Source organism: Mobula birostris, chromosome 25, assembly GCF_030028105.1.
Source record: "Mobula birostris isolate sMobBir1 chromosome 25, sMobBir1.hap1, whole genome shotgun sequence".
NCBI lineage: Eukaryota > Metazoa > Chordata > Chondrichthyes > Myliobatiformes > Myliobatidae > Mobula > Mobula birostris.
Window position 1 is genome coordinate 7,028,536 of NC_092394.1, and position 25,106 is coordinate 7,053,641.

Consider the following 25,106-nt stretch of genomic DNA (forward strand, 5'->3'; position numbering starts at 1 on the left):
TCCCTAAAAGGACCTCCAGGTTTGCTTCTTCCTTGGACACACCAAACACTTTCTGCCCCATCTAAGACCTTTGTACTCTGGATGGCCCAGTCAATACCATGAAAATTGAAATCTCTCCCTATCACTACACTACTATTCTCACAACTACATGCAATTTCTCAACACATCTGGATCTTCAAGTTTCTGCTGACTATTGGGGGGCCATCCCCTTCTTAATTCTAAGTTCTACCTAATAGATGATCCCTCAAGAATAGCCTCTCTAAGCACTGCTGTAATGTCCCTTATGAAAAAGACATTCTTCCTCCTTTACCCGTTTCTCTGTCCCACCTGAAGCATCAATACATCAGAACACTGAGCTGTCAGTCGTGCTTTTCACTCAGCCACATTTCTGTAATGATGATATCCCCATCCCTAGAAGGAATATACACCTGGAGATCATTTAACTTTGTGCATTGAAATCGATGGAACTTCAATTAGCTGCCATTTTACTGTAAATACAGCAGTTCTGATTGCTAGGGTTACACTCATTGGTTTATGCATGTAGCCACCTTCTTACTACCTTCACTCTCTTGATTCACACAACTTCTTGCCGATCAAGATGGCAACTGCTTATTTCCCTCCATAGATGCTATCTGACCCGTTGAGTTCCTCCAGCATTTTGTGAGTGTTACTCTGGATTTCCGGCATCTGCAGAATCTCACGTGCTTAAAAATTGTTTCATTATATGGAAACAACAGGAACTCTGCAGATGCTGGAAATTCAAGCAACACACATCAAAGTTGCTGGTGAACGCAGCAGGCCAGGCAGCATCTCTAGGAAGAAGTGCAGTCGACGTTTCAGGCCGAGACCCTTCGTCAGGACTAACTGAAGGAAGAGTGAGTAAGGGATTTGAAAGTGGGAGGGGGAGGGGGAGATCCAAAATGATAGGAGAAGACAGGAGGGGGAGGGATGGAGCCAAGAGCTGGACAGGTGATAGGCAAAAGGGATACGAGAGGATCATGAGACAGGAGGTCCGGGAAGAAAGACAGGGGGGGGGGGGGAGGACCCAGAGGATGGGCAAGGGGTATATTCAGAGGGAGAAAAAGGAGAGTGAGAGAAAGAATGTGTGTATAAAAATAAGTAACAGATGGGGTTCGAGGGGGAGGTGGGGCATTAGCGGAAGTTAGAGAAGTCGATGTTCATGCCATCAGGTTGGAGGCTACCCAGACGGAATATAAGGTGTTGTATAAAAATAAGTAACAGATGGGGTACGACCTTATATTCCGTCTGGATAGCCTCCAACCTGATGGCATGAACATCGACTTCTCTAACTTCCGCTAATGCCCCACCTCCCCCTCGTACCCCATCTGTTACTTATTTTTATACACACATTCTTTCTCTCACTCTCCTTTTTCTCCCTCTGTCCCTCTGAATATACCCCTTGCCAATCCTCTGGGTCCTCCCCCCCCCCCCCTGTCTTTCTTCCCGGACCTCCTGTCCCATGATCCTCTCGTATCCCTTTTGCCTATCACCTGTCCAGCTCTTGGCTCTATCCCTCCCCCTCCTGTCTTCTCCTATCATTTTGGATCTCCCCCTCTCCCTCCAACTTTCAAATCCCTTACTCACTCTTCCTTCAGTTAGTCCTGACAAAGGGTCTCGGCCTGAAACGTCGACTGCACCTCTTCCTAGAGATGCTGCCTGGCCTGCTGCGTTCACCAGCAACTTTGATGTGTGTTGCTTCATTACATGGACTGCTTTTCAAGTTTGCTTTGCATATTGAAATGACTGAATCAAGTATCTTTATTACATGAATAAGTCATTTAATGAATGCGTTGAAATCACAATACATATGAATATTTGACCATGGCAGGTAATATGTAAAATACTACCTGTTATTCCAAAAGCAACCAGCATGTAACACTTATACTCAGCCAAAGAACCTGAGTATATGTGGAAATGCACAGATGTTGAATAAATACATCATTCTGTACTGAGCCCAATAGTGAAATGGAAGGAATTGTTCCTCATGGTTTTTTTCATATCTTAAGTTGTAAATGAGTTACAAATAAAAAGACATCCTCAAGAATCACATGCTTCAAAACTATGTGCTCCTACAATCTTGACAGTGGGTTGTCAATTGCAGAGGAAAATATTTTCCATTGTGAGGGAAAGCTTGGGCAATTTATTATTTAGTTGGTATGACCTTTATATTATAGGGAATGCAAATCTCTTTCCATTTCAGAATTTTGGAATATTTCATATCCGTCACAGCTCTTTAATAAGTCCTTCAATCTTAAGCTTCTGGAAGAGCAAAGGGTAAAGAAGAAAAATAAAAACAATGATAATGCTATTAAAGAAAATCTAGTTTTTCCTACAAACAAGGAAAAATAATTAGTTTTGAAAAGAATGAAATTCAAAACAATAAATGTATTAATACATGAATTAATGCATTTAAACCACAACTATTTAATCTCTAAAAAAAAACTTGAGCGTAAAGGTAGCCACAAAGCTGAAGGGAGTCATTTCTCCGGTGGGTGTCAGAGGTGTTCAAGCTATGCTACTTACTAACCTCTTAGGAGGAGATACCTTAGCCAGATAATTCAATTAAAAATGGTCAGAGAGACAGAAGTACATACAGCAGCTTAGAAAACAAGAGCATAATTTTGTTTTGTCACAATTGCATTACCTTTTAAATCCCAAAAAGAAAGAAACATAGAAGTAAAAATAAATGGAAATACTCTTTTGCACAGAATACAATTAACAAATTGTTGACTGGGATTTATAGGCCATCCCATCTATCAATGTACCTACCTTCAACCTCTTCATTGATTTGTACAAGTTACGTATTTGAGAATGTTACCAAACCCACTCAACTCTTATGCTGACAAAGATCTTAAATGCAAATAAATAATTCATATAAAGTGCACAATAAACATTACAGAACAATGTTGTTGTCAACTAGTAACTAAAAAGCACAACATAATTTGAAATGTGAGATCAGAAAATCTTATGTTTTATGAAAGAAAATGAAAGCTACCCTAAACTTGATAGAAATACACTTAATTCTTACACTGTAGTTTAGATTATATGAGTGCTGGTAAAACAAATAAATTAGTTAATTTGCTATCCTAAACACCTTTTCAAAATAAAAAGCCCTCCTTTTCATTTATAAAAGGCACCTTTAGTTTTTGTACCATTACTGCCAAACTTCAAAATGAAGACACCTTATGATACTAAATATAATTACCAATCAATTACAAGACAAAGCTATCTCCTTCAAACTATTCAGATAAATGCCATTTGATATCCAACTAGCACAACTGAATAACTGAATAAAGAATTAATATAAATCTTAATAAACAAACTTCTAAGTTCTACACAATCGTCCTGTTTTGATATGGGCTGAATGTAGCATACAACAGTTGAACTCATTTTAGTATGTATGACCATTACCAAAAAAATCTTACAGTTTTATTTCCCAACTTGTCCAACCTTCCAAATTTACAAATAGGCAACTTATTTCACTTTTCAGTCATGGTGTTCAGCTTTAGTCCTTACAATTGCTTATTTTGTCACAGATCTGCATTTGAGCTTCTATTTAAATTTACAATTGTGACTGGAAAACAAGAAGTTGAGTCTCATGTCTAGAAGGAAAATTGATGCCAAAATCTCCAGACTAGTCCCTCATATTCAAGTGATAATCTTCAAAACAGAACTAAAATTTAGCAGTTAAATATGGCACACTTGCAGAATCTAGTTTAAAAACAAAATAAATGTGGGAAGAAGGGAAGCAGAATTTTTGAAGATTAAATTACTTTTTGTAAAATGCCAATATTATGGAGAAAAATTGAAAAAATATAGCAATTTCTTAATTCTAATATTGCAAGCAAATGTTTTATTTATTTGTGTAAAATCCCAAAAAAATATTCAATTTCAATGATTTGATATGCTTCTAGCTATCTAAAGAGGGAACCTTTATAGTGCAGACATGTTATGGGTTCAAGAACATGGTACAGCAGAGCACAGGAACAGGCCCTTTGGCCTAAGGTGTTGTGCTGAACTAATTCAAAGTCTAAGCTGACATGGCAGGATAGTAGTTTGTGCTGCGCTATAGCAAATTGGGCACTGGTTCAGAGCTCAATTCTGATGTCCGTAAGGTGTCTGTACATCCTCTCTATGAAATCATAGATCTCTATGATCTGAGTTTTCTCCAGATCTTCCAATTTCCTCCCACAGTACAAAGACATACTGGTTAGTAAGCCAACTGTCCCATGATTAGCGTAGAGTTAAATCGGGGGTTGCTGGGCGGTGCAGCTTGAAGGAGCGGAAGAGCCTATTCCGTGTTATATCTCTAAAACAAAAGTAAATAACAAAACTAATCCCTTCTGCCTACACTATCTCTCCATTCTCTGCACATTCATGTGTTCATCTAAGAGATTCTGAAGCATTCGTATCATATTTGCCTCCCCCCCCCCCATTCATGGCAGCACATTCCAAGCACCTATTACTCTCTACGAAACCTGTTCCATACATTTCCTTTGAACTTACTCCCTCTCATCTTAAATGTACACCTTCTAGTATTAGACATTTCAACTCTAGGAGAAAGAATTTGGTGTCAATCAGATACCTGAATTAAAGATACAAGATAGCATCTTCTAGAAAAGATGTTTAAAAACAAATTTTGAGGCACAGCTAAATATATTTTTAAATTTTGCTATTGATCGCAAATGAGAAGATTTCCAGCCAAATCTCTAGAGTGCCCATGTGCCCTGAACTTTAACAATATCCTGAATCATCAATGATCCAAAATGGATTTCAACCGGGGTACAAGAACCAGAGTTTACTGAGAATCAGTATACTACAACAAGCTTCTTGTTTCATAATTTAGCTGAGTACATCCATTTACCTGACTCAGGTTAGGAGTATAATGGTATATTCACTACTTCCCTGGGCGGGATTGGCTGCTACATCATCCAGGATGAAGCCATCCACCGAATCAGTATTCCCTACTTCATTAGTCAATAAACATAAGAAAATCTGCAGATGCTGGAAACCCAAAGCAACAAACACAAAATGCTGGAGGAACTCAGCAGGCCAGGCAGCATCTATGGAAAAGAGAATACAGTCCACATTTTGGACTAAGACCCTTCATCAGGACATCAAGGGTCTCCACCAAAAACATTAGCTGTTTACTCTTTTTCTTTAATGAATACGCCTTATGAGAATAGGTTGAGTGAACTCGGCCTTTTCTCCTTGGAGCGATGGAGGATGAGAACTGACCTTATAGAGGCGTATAAGATGATGAGAGGCATTGATCGTGTGGATAGTCAGAGGATTTTTCCCAGGGCTGAAATGGCTACCACAAGAGGGCACAGTTTTAAGGCGCTTGGAAGTAGGTAGAAAGGAGACGTCGGGGTAAGTTTTTTACGCTGAGAGAGGTGAGTGCGTGCAATGGCCTGCCAGAGGCAGTGGTGGAGGTGGAAACAATAGGGTCTTTTAAGAGACTCCTGGACAGGTACATGGGGCTTGGAAAAATAGAGGGCTATGGGTAAGCCTAGGTAGTTCTAAGGTAAGGACATGTTTAGCACAGCTTTGTGGGCCGAAGGGCCTGTATTGTGCTGTAGGTTTTCTATGTTCCTATAATGTACCTGACTTAGTCCCCAGAATGCATTCCCTAGACAAGAATGGTAACTGAAACAGCTCTAAAAGGGGTCATTATGTACTGCAATCCCATTGGTCAAATGCCAATAACACAGTGTGCTCTCGAACAAATAAAAGTGAACATGGCTGCAATTAACAAGCTGTTTGGATATGTTCTGCAAGCTGGTAAACTTCAAAGATTTTATTTTGATTTGGAATTTCCCTGCTATTAAGTAGAAGTATTATTCCAGCCAAGAAAGGCATAATGGATCAACACAATACAGGGATAGCAGTGTATCTGCCCTTGTCAAAACTGGTGCATTATAGCTGTAGGATGTCAGATTTTCAAGTTGCAGTACAGTAGCTCACTAAGATTACTTAATTACTCTCCTGTAATCTCAATACCAAAATTATATACAGCAGCAATGCTGTGGGAAGAGTATTTTCATTTTGGCCCCACAATGATGCACAAAGGATGACATCTATTGTCAGACTTCTGGACAGTCCACAAATCCAAGAACACTACTTTGATTTTTTTTTGCACTATTTAGTAATTTTTACATCTTTACACTGTCTTGCTGCTGCAAAACAACAAAATTTCATGACCTGCAAATCAGTGATAATAAACCTGATTCTGATATCAGCAATTATTTGACAATGCTAGCTCTCTTTACTTCATGTAATTATCACAAAGACTGCAACATATTATCACTGACAATAAAGACACATGAACAAATCTAAGGCAATTTAGTAAGCAATTGTTCTTTTCCCGGGGCACACCTAACTTTTATTTAAATCTAATGCAAAAGTCATGGCGAAGAATAAGAACTTGTGGGGGAAAAACATTAATACCAAAATATTATCATGCTGCAAGGCATCTCATTTATAGACAATGTGCTGTCTGCTGAAACGTACAGTATGTTGCAAAGATTTGAACAGTTGAAGGCTGTTAATTTGTAAATGCCTATTCTTTTTGTCCATGTAACATGAATTTGTGGATATATAATTTAGAATCATACCTTCAATTCAGTATTACAAATGCCCTGTTAATTAGCTATCAATAGAACCCAAACACAAACTATCATATTCAAAATGCTTAAACCAATTTTAAAATATTCTTTTGTAAATATAAAACATTACTTACACAATGAAGTGACTATGACATGTGTCACATCACACTGCAGACAATAGAATAAATGTTAGTAGCAGTACATGTCAGTTTCTATCATTCAATTTGGTAGAGATATAGCATACTCAATAACACTGTCTTTTGTGTTAACCAAGCAGTCACCCACACTAGTTACATAAATATGGCAACTCATCAAGGTCTTTGAGGTATCCACCATTCCTCAATATATTACTGTTCAGTTTTCTTTTAATACCAGAATGCTTTATACATGTCCTTGACATCACATGTACTTATTGAGCATATAGGAGTGTTAACAATTGGTTATACATTTTAATTTAAATTGAAATATTGAATCAAAGGATTGAACTAAGTACAAAGAACCATGACAAGCAGAACAAATGATTATGGCTAATTAAATATGCATATAATTTTCAGCTGGCTATAGGCTAGTATTTATAAAGGAAATGAAATAAAATGCAAACATGAACAGAAACCAATTCACTGCTGTTAATCACATGTGCCTGTAATTTCAACATATCAAATGACCATACATAAGATGGGTTAACTGATAACACAAAACAGTTGCAATGTTGTCAACACAACAGTGGTCTTCAATTTTCAGTGTTCAGAATATTCTAACTCGTGGGTGCTGAGGGATAACAGTGGGTGCTGGGAAGAGCAGAGGAAAGTTTCTAAGAATTGTCAAATTTTTCAACTTCTTTATAAATCATTCTGTAAGCAAAAGTTAAAATTTAAAGACATAGATGTATTTTAGAAGTTAGTTGAAAGGTCTGTTCTTCCACAAATAGTTTTGCACCTAGCTCTTGAGTATAATCTGTAAATATCTACCAATGATCTCAGGAATTTCCGTGCCAACTTTCACATAGTATGAGATTATGTAATACAGTCGGCCCTCCTTATCCGCGGGTTCCACATGCGCGGATTCAACCAACCATGGATCGGGAAAACCTGCAAGTTCTCTCTCCAGCACTCGTTGTTTGAGCATGTACAGACTTTTTTTTCTTGTCACTATTCCTTAAACAATACAGTATAACAACTATTTACATAGTATTTACATTGTATTAGGTACTATAAGTAATGTAGAGATGATTTAAAGTACAGGCAGTCTTTAAGTCAGATTTGTACATAAGTCGGAACAGGTACATCCGGTATTATTTAGCGTCAGTCAAGCATTTGTCTCAGTATATAGTATATATTTTACCTTTCTATACATATAAAACACTCAAGAAATGTATGTATTTCAATAATTAAACCACTGCGTTGTTTAGTAATAACTGTAGCTTTCATCAGGGCAGGGTCTTCACATGCTCCATTATTCTCACTTTATCCTTTAAAGTTGACTGTAGCCTAACGTTTTTCCAATGACCAATGGCGCTTCACCTCTTTCTGATCGCTTTATTATTTCCACTTTATTTTCAATTGTCGTCATTTTCCGTCAACGGAACAGAAACACTGCGGATTCAGCAGCAGCCGCGGGCAGTGGGTCCGGAGCTCCCCGGGTCCTAATGTCCACCCACACTGAGACAGGTTAAATAAGGGCCTTGAGCATCCGCGTTTTTTAGTATCCGCGAGGGGGCCCAGAACCAATCCCCCGCGGATAAGGAGGGCCGACTGTACATATTTTTCCTACTGTCTGTGCAGACGTATTTTATGAGAGTTCAAAATAATTGTTAAGTATCATTATGTCCTCAAATACATCTTCAGTTATCCTTTACTCAAGGTGTAAAATGCGGTAACCTATAAGAAGAATATAAGTAGAGTGTTGAAAATGAAATCAACTGCTGATGAGTAGATCAGGTCTGACTGTGGTATCCTCTAACCGTCCCTTTATTATATTAATAGCTTTTCATCTTCCACAAGCATCAGCTCTCATTACACAAGCAACACTTTCACATTCACCATGACTGCTGTGAATCATCTTAATCTCTTTGGGAAGAAATTTAATCATCCTTAATTATGTTACAATAAGTAACACCACAACAGAAACAGAAACCTATATTGCAATCCATAAACCAACCTACACAAATTAATTTTAATCCCATCAAATTTATACCTGATCTGCATTGTTTCTGTACACTAGGCCTTAGCAATCAGCAGGGCTACAAAATTAAAACCCAACCCAATCAAAACCTGAGAGTGAGGACTTCATTTTCTGCTAAACAGCAAGTTTCAATTCTTGCCAAGAGTCCTATGCCAGTATGCAATATAGCACACTCCCATTTGACCCTGAGGGCCTCTGATCCCAATGTTTCAGCATCCATATACCTAGCTTTTAAATCTTAGTCTCATCTCTGAAGTACAAACCGGTTTATTCATAAGGAAGCAACCTAAGGGCCTATTAATATTTCCCCTCTCAAAGTCAATCCTATTCAAAACCAACACGTAACTGACCTCTTACACCTTGATAAAGAAGCCATATTCTAGGCTATTTACCTCAAATTCTACACCTAATAAAAACTAATTTTTCTTAATATGATCTCAAATTTTAAGCCAAACAAAAAAAAATGTCTAAGAAGCAAGGAATGTAGAAACTAGAAAATGTTATAGGTCTGGTGAAAGACTGATTTGTCAGCAACACACTGCTGATCATAATTTAATTAGAATACAGAGGCAACAGATTTTTGTGGGCTACAAATAGGACTGCTTAATATAAGTTTTATTAAGACTATAAAGTTCCACATTACTGTGCAGAGAGATAAACACTAACATATTTTCTCTACCATCTTAACCATATCTACTCACTGATGAAAATTCAACTTTAATTCAGGCCTTAATAATTTGATGTTCTGGAATATAACAATTTTTTATTCTATTATGCCAATTGTGGAATTACAAGTGGAACAAAAGAAATTGCAATCAGCTGGCATTGAAACTATCTTTACAACAATGTACAAAAAGACAATTACTCATTTAGTCTCTCTTTCAAAAACTACCGCCATCATTCAGTAAATTATATCACTAAAAAACTATGAAGCAATACTGTAATATATAATTAGTCTATGCTTTCTAGGGAAATTTGCTTTTCTATGTGGAATTATCATTAAGTACAGGGTCTCTCACATGCAAGTGTTACAGCACAAGATTTTAAAAGGGAATTATAGTGATCAAAAGAACAGGCTAACCAGATTCACCATTTCAGGATTCATAACTACTCCAAATCTGATGAGAAGGATGGCTGTAGTACTAATATGAGCAGGTCACAGGGAGGCATACAGCTGCAAAAGGAAACCCAGACCTCAGGATTATTTAAGAGGGACAAACTCAGGATATGTCAAGAATTATTTAGCAGAATGGTATCAATTAGTAAAAATATATCATGATGTATATAATTGTTCCTTTGATTTTTAATCATTTTGAATACTTATGAATCTTAAGAACTTAAATATCTAAGGAATTTACACCATACAATATTTTTGCAAATCCTTTGTTAGCCAATCAAACAGTAGTACAACAATTTAAGTATCATGTTTCCAAGGGTACACAACATCTAACAACAAATCAATTGCTAAGGAAATTAAGGGACAATTATTGCCATAAATATTGATTTCGCTCCTTCCAGTTCTTTTACAAATTACCCATATTATAATCTGAGTTATTCTTCAAAATACATGTGGCCAAATAAGACAATTTATGTAAGTATTATCTTACAACTAACCTCCAACTCTTGGCCTTTGCAGCCATCCGATGGATCTTAACACAAACTACACTACATGACTGCACTATTTAGGATGCTTAAGTCTCAAGCTAATTCTTATTAGATCTTAACCAATTCATAGGACATCTGCTTCTGTGCACAAACCAGACAAAGTTTTAACACACTCTAGCCACAATAGAACAATTGATTTTGTTAAATGTAGCAAAGTGGATTGCTTTTAATTAAATAGTTAAACATAGGCCTGGGGAATTTTATTTTAGGGCAAAATATCTCTCCATTAATTTCCACAGAAAATATTGTCAAGTCTCCCATATTAGGTCCCAGCTCTAAATACATTTCTGAGTCCCATTTTTTCAAATACATTCATTTGATATAATAAATTAGCACTTTGATCTTCAACCAGTTACCATGTTCCAAGAACTTTCTGCTCTATTACTAAAATCCTCAAATGCCAAGTTTTTAAACATTTTATTCCTTCAGTTTTAAAACTGTTCTCATCTTCCCTAGATTTCTCTGTCCTACTTCCTGACGAAGTTTCCAAACAACTCAGCTCTATCATGAACTAATGAATTCTAACATTTCTGTTCAGGCATCATCCAATACCTGAGATTACATTTTTTGGAGGTATAGCTGTGATTCTCTTGCTTAATATTCCATAAAGTAGTGACTGAGTATCGCATTGTTACAAAACGGTAAAATTATTTTTAATTTCACATTGTCTTTATAGCTTTCATCTCACCAAACATCGAAATGAAATCTCAATTCTGAATTACAAATGAGACTTGTACTCTACTTATATTGCTATCCATTCTGGAGAGACAGTACGATGGCCACAATTGAATGTAACTTCATTACAATGAGAAAAAAAAACCCACATTCTTCATTGCTAATTATTTTTGCCACTCTAGTTCAGTGCACTCTGTAGATGTTATCAGGACAAGGTCCAAGCTCGTTTGAATGCCAATCCCCAAAGTCATGCTCATCATTGGATGCAAGTTGGTCCAATTACTATGGAGCCACCCTAATACGGGAATGTGCCTTCAAGGACAGGGAAAAAGAGTAGCAAGTATTGGCTAGTCATTCATCTCTTCAAGTTAGACCTACAGAGCTGTTTCCATTACACCCAATCATTTCCCAATTACTATATTATAAGTATGCAAGAAATTAAACCATACAAAGCAGGAAGGTCCCAGATCCAAAGCTATACTGCTAGCTAATTTGAGCCCAAATAGTACCAGTTAAACTGCATAAACACTAGACACTGTTCAGATCCTGGAAATCTTGAGCAACACACACAAAGTTACAAAGTGGTGCAGGAACTCCGCAGCTCAGGCAGCATCTATGGAGAGGAATAAACAGCTGAAACTTCAGGCCAAAACCCTTCATCAGGATCATGCCAGTTGAACTACAATTGGTTTTGATATCCCTGACTGGAAAGAAGTAAACTTGCCAGTATATCGACCTCTAATTATGATCCAGAAATTATTCCTAACAGCGTGATTTGAGGGTCTCATTGGGGACAAGGTTATGTTGGTTTTCATCATTGGATACTACATAATAATCACCTTGATATTAGGATGGTTATTTAAATAAAAATCTACAGGAGGGCTGAATGTGAGTACCAGTCCCGCCAACCGGAGGACGGTGGTGGTGGTGGGGAACTGGTGAGGTCTATTGTCCTAGGACTCGGACCTCAGTTCTGGCGTCCTGCAGGCTTCGCCACCCCCAGCTCCAGATTCAGCTCGGACCAGACTGGGACCGCTCTTACTGCTGCTGGGTCCTACCACCCATCTTATTCCTCCATTACCCTCTTTTCTCCCCGTGACTCCCAACCTTCCCTCTATCCATCATCGCCCCACAGTTTCTGCCTGCTCCTGCCCCACTGGACTTGTATCTGCCTACCTGGACTCCATTTTGTCACCCATAGTTCAGTCTCTCCCCACCTACATCCGGGATACATCCCATGCCTTCCACCTCTTCAATAACTTCCAGTTCCCCGGCCCCGACCGCTTCATTTTCACTGTGGATGTCCAATCCTTATACACCTCCATTTCCCATCAAGAAGGCCTCAAAGCCCTCCGCTACTTTCTGGACAATAGACCCCATCAGTTCCCCACCACCACTACCCTCCTACGGTTGGCAGAACTGGTTCTCACACTTAATAACTTCTCTTTTGGCTCTTCCCACTTTCTTCAGACCAAGGGTGTAGCTATGGGCACTCGCATGGGCCCCAGCTATGCCTGCCTCTTCGTTGGTTATGTGGAACAGTCTGTGCTCCAAACCTATTCTGGTACTGCTCCCCAACTTTTCTTTCGCTACATTGGTGCTGCTTCCTGCACCCATGCTGAGCTCGTCAATTTCATCGACTTTACTTCAAACATCCACCCAGCCCTCAAATTCACTTGGTGTATCTCGGACACTTCTCTCCCCTTTCTCGCTCTCTCGGTCTCCATCTCTGGAGACAGGCTGTCCACTGACATCTTCTACAAGCTCATTGACTCTCATAACTACCTCGACTATACCTCTTCCCACCCTGCCACATGCAAAAACGCCATTCCCGATTCCCAGTTCCTTCGTCTCCGCTGCATCTGCTCCGAGGATGAGGCTTTCCATTCCAGGACATCTCAAATGTCCTCTTTCTTTAAGGAACATGGTTTCCCTTCTGCCGTCATCAATGATGCCCTCACCCAGGTCTCCTCCATTTCCCGCACTTCAGCCCTCACCCCATCCTCCTACCACCACAACAGGGACAGAGTTCCCCTTCTCCTCACCTACCACCCCACCAGCCTCCGGATCCAGCACATTATCCTCCGCAACTTCCGCCACCTTCAACAGGACCCCACCACTAAGCACATCTTTCCCTCTCCACTCCTCTCCGCTTTCCACAGGGATCATTCCCTCCGTGACTTCTTGGTCCACACGACCCTCCCCACAGATCTCCCACCTGGCACTTATCCCTGCAAGCGTAAGTACTACACCTGTCCCTACACCTCCTCTCTTGCCACCATTCAGGGCACCAAACAGTCCTTCCAGGTGAGGCAACACTTCAATTGTGTATCTGTTGGGGTCATCTATTGCATCCGATGCTCACGGTGCGGCCTCCTCTACATCGGTGAAACCCGATGCAAATTGGGGGACCGCTTCGTCGAGCACCTCCACTCCATCCGCCACAACAGACAGGATCTCCCAGTTGCCACCCACTTCAACTCTGTTTCACATTCCCATTCGGATATGTCCATACATGGCCTCCTCTACTGCCATGATGAGGCTAAACTCAGGTTGGAGAAGCAACACCTCATATACTGTCTAGGTAGTCTCCGGCCCCTTGGTATGAACACTGAATTCTCCAACTTCAGGTAATTCCCTCCCCCTCCCTTCCCCTATCCCTATTTCACTCTGCCCCCTCCCCAGCTGCCTACTACCTCCCTCATGGTTCCGCCTCCTTCTACTACCCATTGTACTTTCCCCTATTCCTTCTTCACCTTTCCTGCCTATCACCTCCCTGCTTCCCCTCCCCCACCCCTTTACCTTTTCCCTTACTGGTTTTTCACCTGGAACCTACCAGCCTTCTCTTTCCCACCCTCCCCCCACCTTCTTTATAGGGCCTCTGCCCCTTCCCTCTTCAGTCCTGATGAAGGGTTCCAGCCCGAAACATTGACTGATCGTTTCCACGGATGCTGCCCGACCTGCTGAGTTCCTCCAGCATGTTGTGAGTGTAGCTCAAAACCAATGTGGTCTCAGAAAAGGCAATTTATACTATTCTATAATAATGGTTGAGCTTTTACTCTTGTGCGATTTTTTCCTGAACTAATACTATCTTTTAACTCCTCTAAATAATCAGAAATCAATTATTTTTCCCTTCAGTTTTGTTTTCTAACTCAAAGGTAAATTAGTTTGAAAAGAGGATAAAACTGGGTGAAGAAAACAAATAAAAATTAAAGCTTATCTTTTATAGAAACCAATGGTAAGTTATTTAACAATAATTAAAGAAAAATATTCAGATCATCAAAGAAGAGGTACAAAAGCCCAAAGGCACACACTCACTGTTTTACGAACAGCTTCTTCCCTTCTGCCAGCAGATTTTTGAACAAACAATCGACACTACCTCACTATTTTCGCTCTCTTTTTGCACTACTTATTTAATTTAAAATATTTATATTATAATTTATAGTACATTTTATATATAGCACTGTGCTACTGCCTCAAAACAACAAATTTCACAGCATACGTCAGTGATAATAAATCTGATTCCGATCACTTTGTGTTGCCCTGCAGGAAGATATTTCCGGTATTTAAGAGCTCTAATGTCCAACAGCAAGCAACTGAATCATGCTTTGATATAAAAACATAAGGGAGGATGCAAGGTACAGCAGTTTCGCTTTCAGCTGTTTGAATTTGTTCCACTTTTCCAGTGAGATTATGGCCGAGCAAAATCTAAACTCTATTTATCCCTCTCAGTTCTTCTTTACATTTGTGCATGATGGCAAAGTAGTTCAAGGTGCACAAAACTGTTTTGCCAAAAATCATCAGAATCTGATATATCAGTGCCAGGATTATCTAGTCACAACATTCAGTGTGTCACTTTCTAACATACATTCTGTATATAGTGTACAACAAGCCTTGTAATACACAAACACAGAGAAAGACCACCCATTTTAAGTGAAAATCACTGCTGGTCCCAATAGTAAAATTAATCATGAAAACATGACCACCCATGTTAGAGGACCACCCTCAGTCCCCAAAGTTGCTGTTATAAAATGCTGTTCACTAGACTTGTTAATTTTTAGCTCTGTTCCATAAATATATAAAGAGAGCATCAATCCTAAATACAGTATATTTAGTTTAATAAAATGTCCACTACTAAAAGTATATTGTAAAAAAATTCAAATGCAGTCCAAGTTTAAAGATCTACTAAAAAGCATCCTGCAACTTGACCTTCTTTGATTACCAGAATAATAAGGTTTGATGCTCATGGGAATTCGTAATCACAGAAAGGACTTTATTAGTTTTACTTTAGAGCAATTTCTTGTAGTTTATTTTTCAATAGCTCATAACTTCAAATTTTTAAAAAAGACCTCTTCTTTATATTTTTTTATTCATTTTTGGACTATTTTACATATGTGAATGAAAATGGAACACTTCTCCACTTTTTCCTTTTTTCTGTATCACTTCCAAGTCAGCCTTACAGAAATCAGACAAAAGATTAAAACTGCATGAATACTGCCACCTATTTCACTTAGTTTGCTTCTGGTTTCTCTGGCTCAAGGAGATAATTTAGTACCAATCTGTGCAAATTATGGGCACTTTTTAATAGCCACATGAAATTGATGTCAAAGTATCCATAGACACTCTTTTAATAAAGACAAAAGAGACTGCAGATGCAGCTTAAACTGCACCATAAGTGATGAGTAGATCTGCAGAGACCAACTTGCAACAAGTCACTACACTCCGGTGCCATCTTGCCTCACGAGTACTGGAACTAGAAGAAAAAAAAGAACATTGGAAGAAATCGGCAGGTCAAGTAGCATCTGTGGAGGTAAAATGTGCAAGTTGACATTTTAGTCCAGCTGCAGGGTGTCAATCTGAAATATCCATTTATGGCTTTTGCCTCCATAGATGCTGCTTGATCCACTGAGTTTTTCCAGCATTCTATTTTCTGTTTTAACTCAATAAATATGGCTTTTGTGTACCAGAGAGTATATTTGTACTTGAATTTCCAGGGCACGGTACGTTACAAACCAAAATCTGGCAAATAGGATAAGTAAAGATGGGCACTTGATAATCCACATAGACATGGCAGGCCAAAGAGCCTGTTTTGAACTGTATAACTATGTTTATTTCACAACCACCTAGACTAAATTCAAACAACTCATTCTTAAAAGCTTGTATTGCAAATTAGATGCTATGTCTTTGCTAGTTCGGTTATTCAATCTTTTTCTAGCTACAATATGTGCTATTTTCCTTAAATGTCTGCTTTATGAAAGAAGATGGAACTTGAGAATATACTCTAGTAAATCGCTGCTTGCCCTCCAACAGTGAATACTGAGCAATTCTTCCCAATTTTTACAAAATTTACTATTCGATAAACTGTTTCTCCTCCTATGATAGCTTTGCATACAGCACCAAAATTACTCATTGAACAGATGTGACTAGAATAACTCACAGTATTAAAAATCATTTTTATTGACGTCAGCACTTTGGCCTATACCAAAAGTAAGCCAGAAAACAGAAGTCTGCAGCTGTACTCAGGTATACTAAAATCTTTCAACATGGCTGCCCCTTATTTCTGTTGAGTCGATTTATAAAAACAGACAAAAATTGTGTCTGATGTTCCAAAGAACCCAAAATCACTGTAAAAACACAGCTTTACTTTAAAGTCATTTTGATATTTTACAATAATCCTTTACGTCAGTTTAATTGAAATATTTATTTCATGTATAAAATATTCTGTACACCCACTGGACTTTGGAAAAATAGCTAATAATAATTTAGCATGCTACTTGTATTTAAGTACAATGACATTTTGTAAAAACAATTAACTGATTTCACCATACAAAATAGCAAAACATAGTTAGAAAGTTGATCATTTACAGTCTATAATACTTTGTAAAGGTTCAAAATAATGGAGGTGGTATCTTGTACCATCATAAACATGTCAAGTCAATGATTTGCATAGTTGTAGAATCATTAGAACAATATACTAAGCTGGAGCATACTGCAAAGCTATTTGTTTATTAGTAAAATACCAATTATGTCTCTTATCTCATGGTTATTATTCTGTTACCTTGTAGGAAGCCAGAAAGCAGAGTACACCCTGAGTGATAACTTGGCAAATCTTCAGCAGCAAATCTCCAACTTCATCCTGGAACTCAAACGTCTCAGTATGTTGGAAAGTAGCGCAGAGTTTTCGTCCAGTTGGTCCCATTCCAATTGTTCCTATCCAGACCTAGGGTACAACGGTGGTATAAGAATTCATAATGATATCCAGATAGTTCAATATAAATGTAAACATTTTCTTAATTCCCCCCCTTCCACCCACCATCTAAAAAAACACCAGAAATCAAAAATAGAGCACAATGTAAATCACTACACAATACTAATTTTCCAGAGGTAAAAGGAGGATTCTGTCACTTAATTAAACAATCATATTATTGACAGTTTAACAGAGCAATAATGAGGCCAAAGCTCAATGTGATAGAAATCAGAAAAGCTGGCAATACTAAACATATCAGGCAGCATCTGTGGAATGAGAAACAGAATTGTTGTTTCAGATCAATGACCTTCCGCTCGAAGCATTATTTCCAATTTTCATGCAAATTGTCCATCTGTAATTTAATCAAGGCTCATACTATTACTATATTATACATAAATAATAATATGTAAATAACATCCTCTGACCAACACACCCAGCAACTTTCTTTGCCTGACCAATGTTTTCTCAACCAACCCAAGTGAGACGTATTATTTAATGAATATGGGTGTACAAAACATTTGCACTGTTTCACTCACAGAAAAGAGAAAATCTGCAGATGCTGGAAATCCAAGCAACATACACAAAGCGCTGGAGGAACTCAGCAGGCCAGGCAGTGTGGCCTCATCGTGACAGTAGAGGAGACCGTGGATTTACATATGGGAATGGGAATAGGAAGTAGCCTGCCCCTACAACTTCTCCCTCACTACCATTCAGGGCCCCAAATAGTCCTTCCAGGTGGGGCAACACTTCACCTGTGAGTCTATTGGGGTCATATACTGCGTCTGGTGCTCCCAGTATGGCCTCCTGTATGTCGGTGAAACCTGACATAGATGAGAGACCACTTCACGGAGCACCTACGCTCTGTCCGCCAGAAGAGGCGGGATCTCCCAGTGGTCACCCATTTTAAATCCATTTCCCATTCTGATATGTCAATCCATGGCCACCTCTACTGTCGTGATCAGGCCACACGCAGGTTGGAGAAACCACACCTTATATTCCGTCTGGGTAACCTCCAACCTGATGGCATGAACGTTGATTTCTCGAACTTCTGGAAGTGCCCTCCCACCGCTTTTGCCATTCCCCATCCCCTTTTCCCTCTCTCAACTTATCTCGTTGCCAGCCCATCTCCTCCTTCTAGCGCTTCTACCCCACACTTTTCTTTACTTTCATGGCCTTCTGTCCTCTCCTACCAGACACCCCCTTCTCCAGCCCTATATCTTTTTCATTAATCAATTTCCCAGCTCCTTTACTTCATCCCTCCCCCTCCCGATTTCACCTATCACCTTGTGTTTTACTCTCCCCTCCCCCCACCTTCCAAATCTACTCCTCATCTTTTATTCTCCAGTCCTGTCAAAGGGTCTCGGCCCAAAACATCGACTGTACTTTTTTCCCGTAGATGCTGCCTGGCCTGCTGTGTTCCTCCAGCATTTTGTGTGTGTTGCACTGTTTCCCTTATGCATTAACCTGTCCTGTACTGTCAGCCACTTGCTATTCTTTTCCCATGTATGTTCCTACAGATTATGTCAATTCCCATCCTTCAACATTTAGTACAACATCTATGGTGTACCTGTTGACTATCTTCCATTGTGATACCTTCTATGGAGCAAACCCCTGACAAAGATGAATGGATTGAATTATTATAACTTGGTATAAACCACACTGCAGATTTACAATAAGCCAAGCACTAAATAAACCAACTTTCATCACTCTGGTCATTTTGTGGCTATGGCAAAACACAAATAATACCATTTATTGTCGAGGATTGTCTTCTCATCAAACTCAGCAATGGTATTACAATACAGAATTCAGTAAATGATGACACTATCACTTGGCTGTGAATATTTATTTAATAAATAAACACTTGGTCAAATTAAACCAGATTTAAAGTGATGGAGGACATTCTGCTTGAAGAAAGAGGATGGATTCAAAAAATATCATGATCAGTTAAGTAAATCTGTGGGAACAGCGTAAAACAATATTGCCATGATCTCTTGGAAGAGAAGAGAAAACTTTGGCTTTAGCTTAACACAATGAAAATAAACTGAACGAGGAACACAACGAACCATAACTCAATTTAAACTAAAAATGATTCTCAGAGACAATACTCATGGGAAGAGAATATAATCCTATCTAAAGTGCCTAAATATATTTGATTTATATTCTTTAGAGGTTAAAAGAATGAGGGGTGATGTTACTGAAAAATGTAAGAACCATAGGAAGCATGACATGCTATTATGTTTCCAATAAACGGTCACCGTTGCAAGATTAGGAGATGGTTAATTAAAATGAGTTAAATAGGAACTTCTTGCAGAGATTAGTGAATCTCCGGAACTCTCCACCTTAGTTGTTGAGAGCATTGGGAATATGTAAACAGCAGCTAAATTCATTTTTGAAAAAGAAAATCAGGGAGTTGTGCACAACTGGAAATTCACACAGAAAAGGAGATGAGGCCTGGAACCAATTAGCCAAGATCACATTGAACGGCAGAGCAGGCTTGAGGGGTCTAATTCTCCTCATATTATCTTAACTGCTAAATAAGTCAAAATGCTGCCCAAACAGCGTTGAGGATGTGCTCCCCAGAAACGATAGCATTAATGGAATTAGTATTAAAAAGAATCATTATAATATTCCAGACTGATTCACGAGTAAGAACACTGTTGTTGCAGGAACTAGGCATACACCCCCATTCTCCCCATCGCTACACCATATCATGTCAGAAACTTGGCACAAATCCCTAAACCTATCCACAGAATTGTCAAGAATATGGTATAGATCCCTGTTCTCCATGCTGGAACTCCCACAGCAATAAATTACCCATAGCTCTCTCTGGGGAGGCTACCTACAAGGGCTGAGGAAAGCAGGGCAACTGATCAGTGCTGAGATGTGAATGTGAGTTATTGCTGGGATGCAATGGTTGCTCCACTGATTGTACAGTCTCTCATCATCTCCTATTGGATATGATGGAAACAGCATCAGCCTCTCTCTTTATCTGGCCATGCAGCTCTCCCCAAGCCAGAGATTCCTCACTTGGAATTAGCTCAATAGCTAGTGACCACTGTTGAGCTTGGCATCATACAGAAGACTCAGGTTAGGAAGAGGAAACAGTAATTTCCATCACATCCAACAGGAGGTGAACAAAGCTATCATGGGATTCAGGGCAGTCTGCCATCACAAAGCAGGTGTTGATCTGTGACCACCCCCCCCCCCCCACTAATAGTCCATACTCATTATGCAGAACCTAAGCCCCACAACTAGGGACTGAGCAGCCACACCATTCACCAGAGTCCACTTGACATCAAACTTCACAGATTGCCTCTCCACATGGAACCATGGGTAATTGTTGCTGGAGCATCAATAGGGAGATCATGAACTCACATCAGTATCCTAGCACAGCAGTGCACAGTAGCAAGTAAGTTGGAGGTTTGCACCAGCTTCCCAACATAACAGTGGAAAATCTCAAATAAGTTTGTGCGTATACACACACACACACACACACACACACATAATTTATTTATTTATCTATTAATTATGGAGTTTGGGGACATGGAAAGCAGACGTACAGGAATGCTCAGACTTCAGGACAAATCTGTGTTTTACAGGGTAGTGCCAAATGGAAAACTAATATAGATCTCAGTTTATTTTCTCATCTCTCAATGAATAATGTTGAACCAAAATATCAAAACTAACCTCTCTATGGCATTCTATTAGTTATACCCAAGACGTAATCTGTTAATTTTTGATATTCAATAAGCGACAATGTATTATTTATCTATATTATTGCTTGTGTTATTATAAATTATCTTAACCCTCCCTCAAATGGGAGAATAGCTTATGTGACATCAAACCACATGCATTTAATCCTGGCAAGTGTTGTCAGCTGATATGTTGGCACATCTGGAACATGTTGGGAAGCTTGGAGTTCTTCCCAGTAGTTACCCATTAACATATCTAGAAAGTGTTCATGGGACTTGACCATAACATATTTTCGGGTCAATGTAAAACACGACAATAGGTACACACTGATTGTTTAAAATAAAGGAACTCTTAGAAGGTAGTGATCATAATATGATAGAAATCAAGAGAGAGAAGCTAAAGTCAAATGCATTAGTAATACAGAGGAGTAAAGGGAATTACAGAGGCATGAAAGAGGAGCTTGGCGAATTTGACTGGAAGGGAACACTCGCAGGGATGATGGCAGGGCAGCAACGGCTGCAGTTTGAGAGTAATTCAGAAGGCACAGGGTAGATACATCCCAAATAAGTATTCTAAAGGCAGGATGGTACAACCATGGCTGACAAGGGAAATCAGAGCCAACATAAAAGCAAAAGAGAGGGCATATAATAGAGCAAAAATTAGTGGGAAATTAGAGGATTAGGAAGCTTTTAAAAACCAACATAAAGCAACTAAAAAAGTCATAAAGAGGAAAAAGATGGAATACGAAAGCTATCCAGCCAATAATATTACAGAGGATACCAAAAGCTTCTTCAGCTATATCAAGAGTAAAAGAGAGGCGAGGGTAGATATCGGACTGCTGGAAAATGATGCTGAAGAGGTAGTAATGGGGGACAAGGAAATGGCAGACGAACTGAAATAAGTATTAATCATTAGTCCTCACTGTGGAAGACACTAGCAGTATGCCAGATGTTTAAGAGTGCCAGAGGGCAGAAATGAGTGAAGTTGCCATTACTAGGGAGAAGGGTGCTTGAGAAACTGACAGGTCTGAAGGTATATAAATCACCTGGACCAGATGGTCTACACCAGAGTTCTAAAAGAGATGGCTGAAGAGATTGTGGAGGCATTAGCAATAATCTTTCAAGAAACAAATGTTTCTGGCATGGGTTCGAAGGACTGGAAAATTGCAACTGGCACTCCACTCTTCAAGGGAAAGAAGCAGAAGAAAGGAAATTATAAGCCATTTAGTCTGACAGTGGTTGGGAAGATAGAACATAGAATAGTACAGCACAGTACAGGCCCTTCGGCCCACAATGTTGTGCCAACCCTCAAACCCTGCCTCCCATATAAGCCCCCAACTTAAATTCCTCCATATACCTGTCTAGTAGTCTCTTAAATTTCACTAGTGTATTTGCCTCCACCACTGACACAGGCAGTGCATTCCACACACCAACCACTCTCTGAGTAAAAAACCTTCCTTTAATATCCCCCTTGAACTACCCACCCCTTACCTTAAGGCCATGTGCTCTTGTATTGAGCAGAGGTGCCCTGGGGAAGAGGCGCTGGCTATCCACTCTATCTATTCCTCTTATTATCTTGTACACCTCTATCATGTCTCCTCTCATCCTCCTTCTCTCCAAAGAGTAAAGCCCTAGCTCCCTTAAGATATTGGAGTTTATTGTTAAGGATGTGGCTTTGAGGTACTGAGAGGCACATGATAAAACAGGCCATAGTCAGCATGGTTTCCTTAAGGGAAAAATTTGACTGACAAATCTGTTGGAATTCTTTGAAGACATAACAAGCAGGATAGACAAAGGAGAATCAGTGGGTGCTGGATACTTGGATTTTTAGAAGGTCTTTAACAAGGTGCCACACATGAGGCTGCTTAACAAGTTAAAAACCAATAGTATTACAGGAAAGATACTACCATGGATAGAACATTAACTGACTGGCAGGAGTCAAAGAGAGGGAAAAAAGGGAGTCTTTTCTGGTTGGCTGCCTGCCAGTAACTAGTGATGTTCTACTGGGGTCTGTGTCGGGACTGCTTCTTTTTTATGTTATATGTCAATGGTCTGAATGACAGAATTGATGGCTTTGTGGCCAAGTTTGCAAATGATACGAAGGTAGGTGGAGGGGCAGGTAGTGCTGAGGAAGCAGAGAGGCTGCAGAAGGCCTTAGACAGATTAGGAAAATGGGCAAATAAGTGTCAGATGGAATACAGTGTCAGGAAGTGTATGGTCATGCACTTTGTAGAAGAAATAAAAACAGACAATTTTCTAAATGGAGAGAAAACTCCAAAATCTGAGGTGCAAAAGCAATTGGGAGTTCTCAAAAAGGATTCCCTAAAGGATGACTTGCAGGTTGAGTCAGTGGTGAGGAAGGCAAATGAGATGTTAGCATCCATTTTGAGGACTAGAATATGAAAGCAAGGATGTAATGTTGAGGCCTCACTTGGAGTATTATGAGCAGTTTAGGGCCCCTTATCTAAGAAAGGTTGTACTGACATTGAAGAGGGCTCAAAGGAGAATCACGAAAATGATTCTGGGATTTAAAGGCTTGTCACATGAGCGTTTGATGGCTCTGGGCCCCTACTACTAATTCAGAAGAATCAGGGAGGATCTCATTGAAACCTATCAAATGTTGAAAGGCCTCAATAGAGTTGGATAGATGTGGAGAGGAGGTCCAGGACCAGAGGACACAATCGCAGAATAAAGGGACGTCCATTTAGAAAGGAAGTGAGAAGGAATTTCTTTAGCTAGAGGATGGTGAATCTGTGGAATTTATTGCCACAGACAGCCATGGAGGCCAAGTCATTGGATATATATTGCCTACCAAAACAAAAGGTCTACAACAGATGCTATCTCATTGGCTCTTCACATAACCCTGGAATATCAGGACAGCAAGGATGCATACTTCAGACTGCTCTTTATCGATTACAGCTTGGCATTTAATACCATCATCCCCTCTAAACTAATCAGTAAACTCCAAGACCTGGGCCTCAATACCCCCTTGTGCAACTGAATCCTGGATTTCTTCACCTGTAGATCCCAGTCAATTTGGATTGGCAAAAACAACTCCTCCTCCATCTCCATCAGCACAGGAGCACCACAGGGATGTGTACTAAGCCCCCTATTCTACTCACTTTACACCTCTGACTGTGTGGCTAAGTACAGTTCCAACACCATATACATGTTTGCTGATGATGTCACTGTTGTGGGCTGTATCAAAGGTACATTCAGGAGGGAGATGGAAAATTTGCCTGAGTGGTGTAACAAAAACAAACTCTCTCACTCAGTGTCAATAAGACCAAGGAACTGATTGTAGACTTCAGGAGAGGAAGACCAGAGGTCCATCAGCCAGTAATCATCGGAGGATCAGAGTTGGAGAGGGTCAGTAACTTTAAATTCTTGGGTATCACCATCTCAAAAGGACCTGTCTGAGCCCATCATATAACTATAATTGCAAAGAAAGCACAACAGCGCTGCTTCTTCCTCAGGAGTCTGCAGAGATTCAGCATGTCATCAAAAACCTTGGAAAACTTTTCTAGATGTGTGTGGAAAGTGTGCTGACTAGCTGCACTTCAGTCTGGTATGGGAACACCAATGCCTTTCAGTCGAAAATCCGACAAAAGATGTAGTGAATACAGCCCAGCAGATCACGGTAAAACCCTCCAAACCATTGAGCACATCTACAAGAAATGTTGCCATAGAAAAGCAGCATTCAATATCAAAGATTTTCACCACCCAGGTCATGCTCTTTTCTCACTGCTGCCATCAGATAGAAGGTAACGGTGATTCACACCACCAAGTTCAAGAACAGTTATTACCCTCAACCATCAAGCTCTTGAACAAAAGGGGTTTAACTACACTCATTTAAGGACTCTTATCTTGTTATTTCATGCTTGTTATTTATTGCTATTTATTTATTATCTGCATTTACACAGCTTGTGTACAGTTCCTGAAGTTTACAGTTTACATATCCTGTTTCGTTACTGTGAAATATGCCTGCAGAAAAAATCTCAGGGTAATACTTACTGA

At 39.5% G+C, this 25,106-nt stretch overlaps 1 protein-coding gene across 1 annotated transcript in view; it reads right to left on the reverse strand.

The window, feature by feature from the left end:
- Positions 1–25,106, reverse strand: part of brip1 (BRCA1 interacting helicase 1) — a 295,612-nt gene that overhangs the window by 167,692 nt on the left and 102,814 nt on the right. Inside the window, exon 14 of the mRNA XM_072243257.1 lies at positions 17,209–17,370. Coding sequence (XP_072099358.1) covers positions 17,209–17,370 — 162 coding nt within the window. The remainder of the gene's footprint in view (positions 1–17,208; positions 17,371–25,106) is intronic.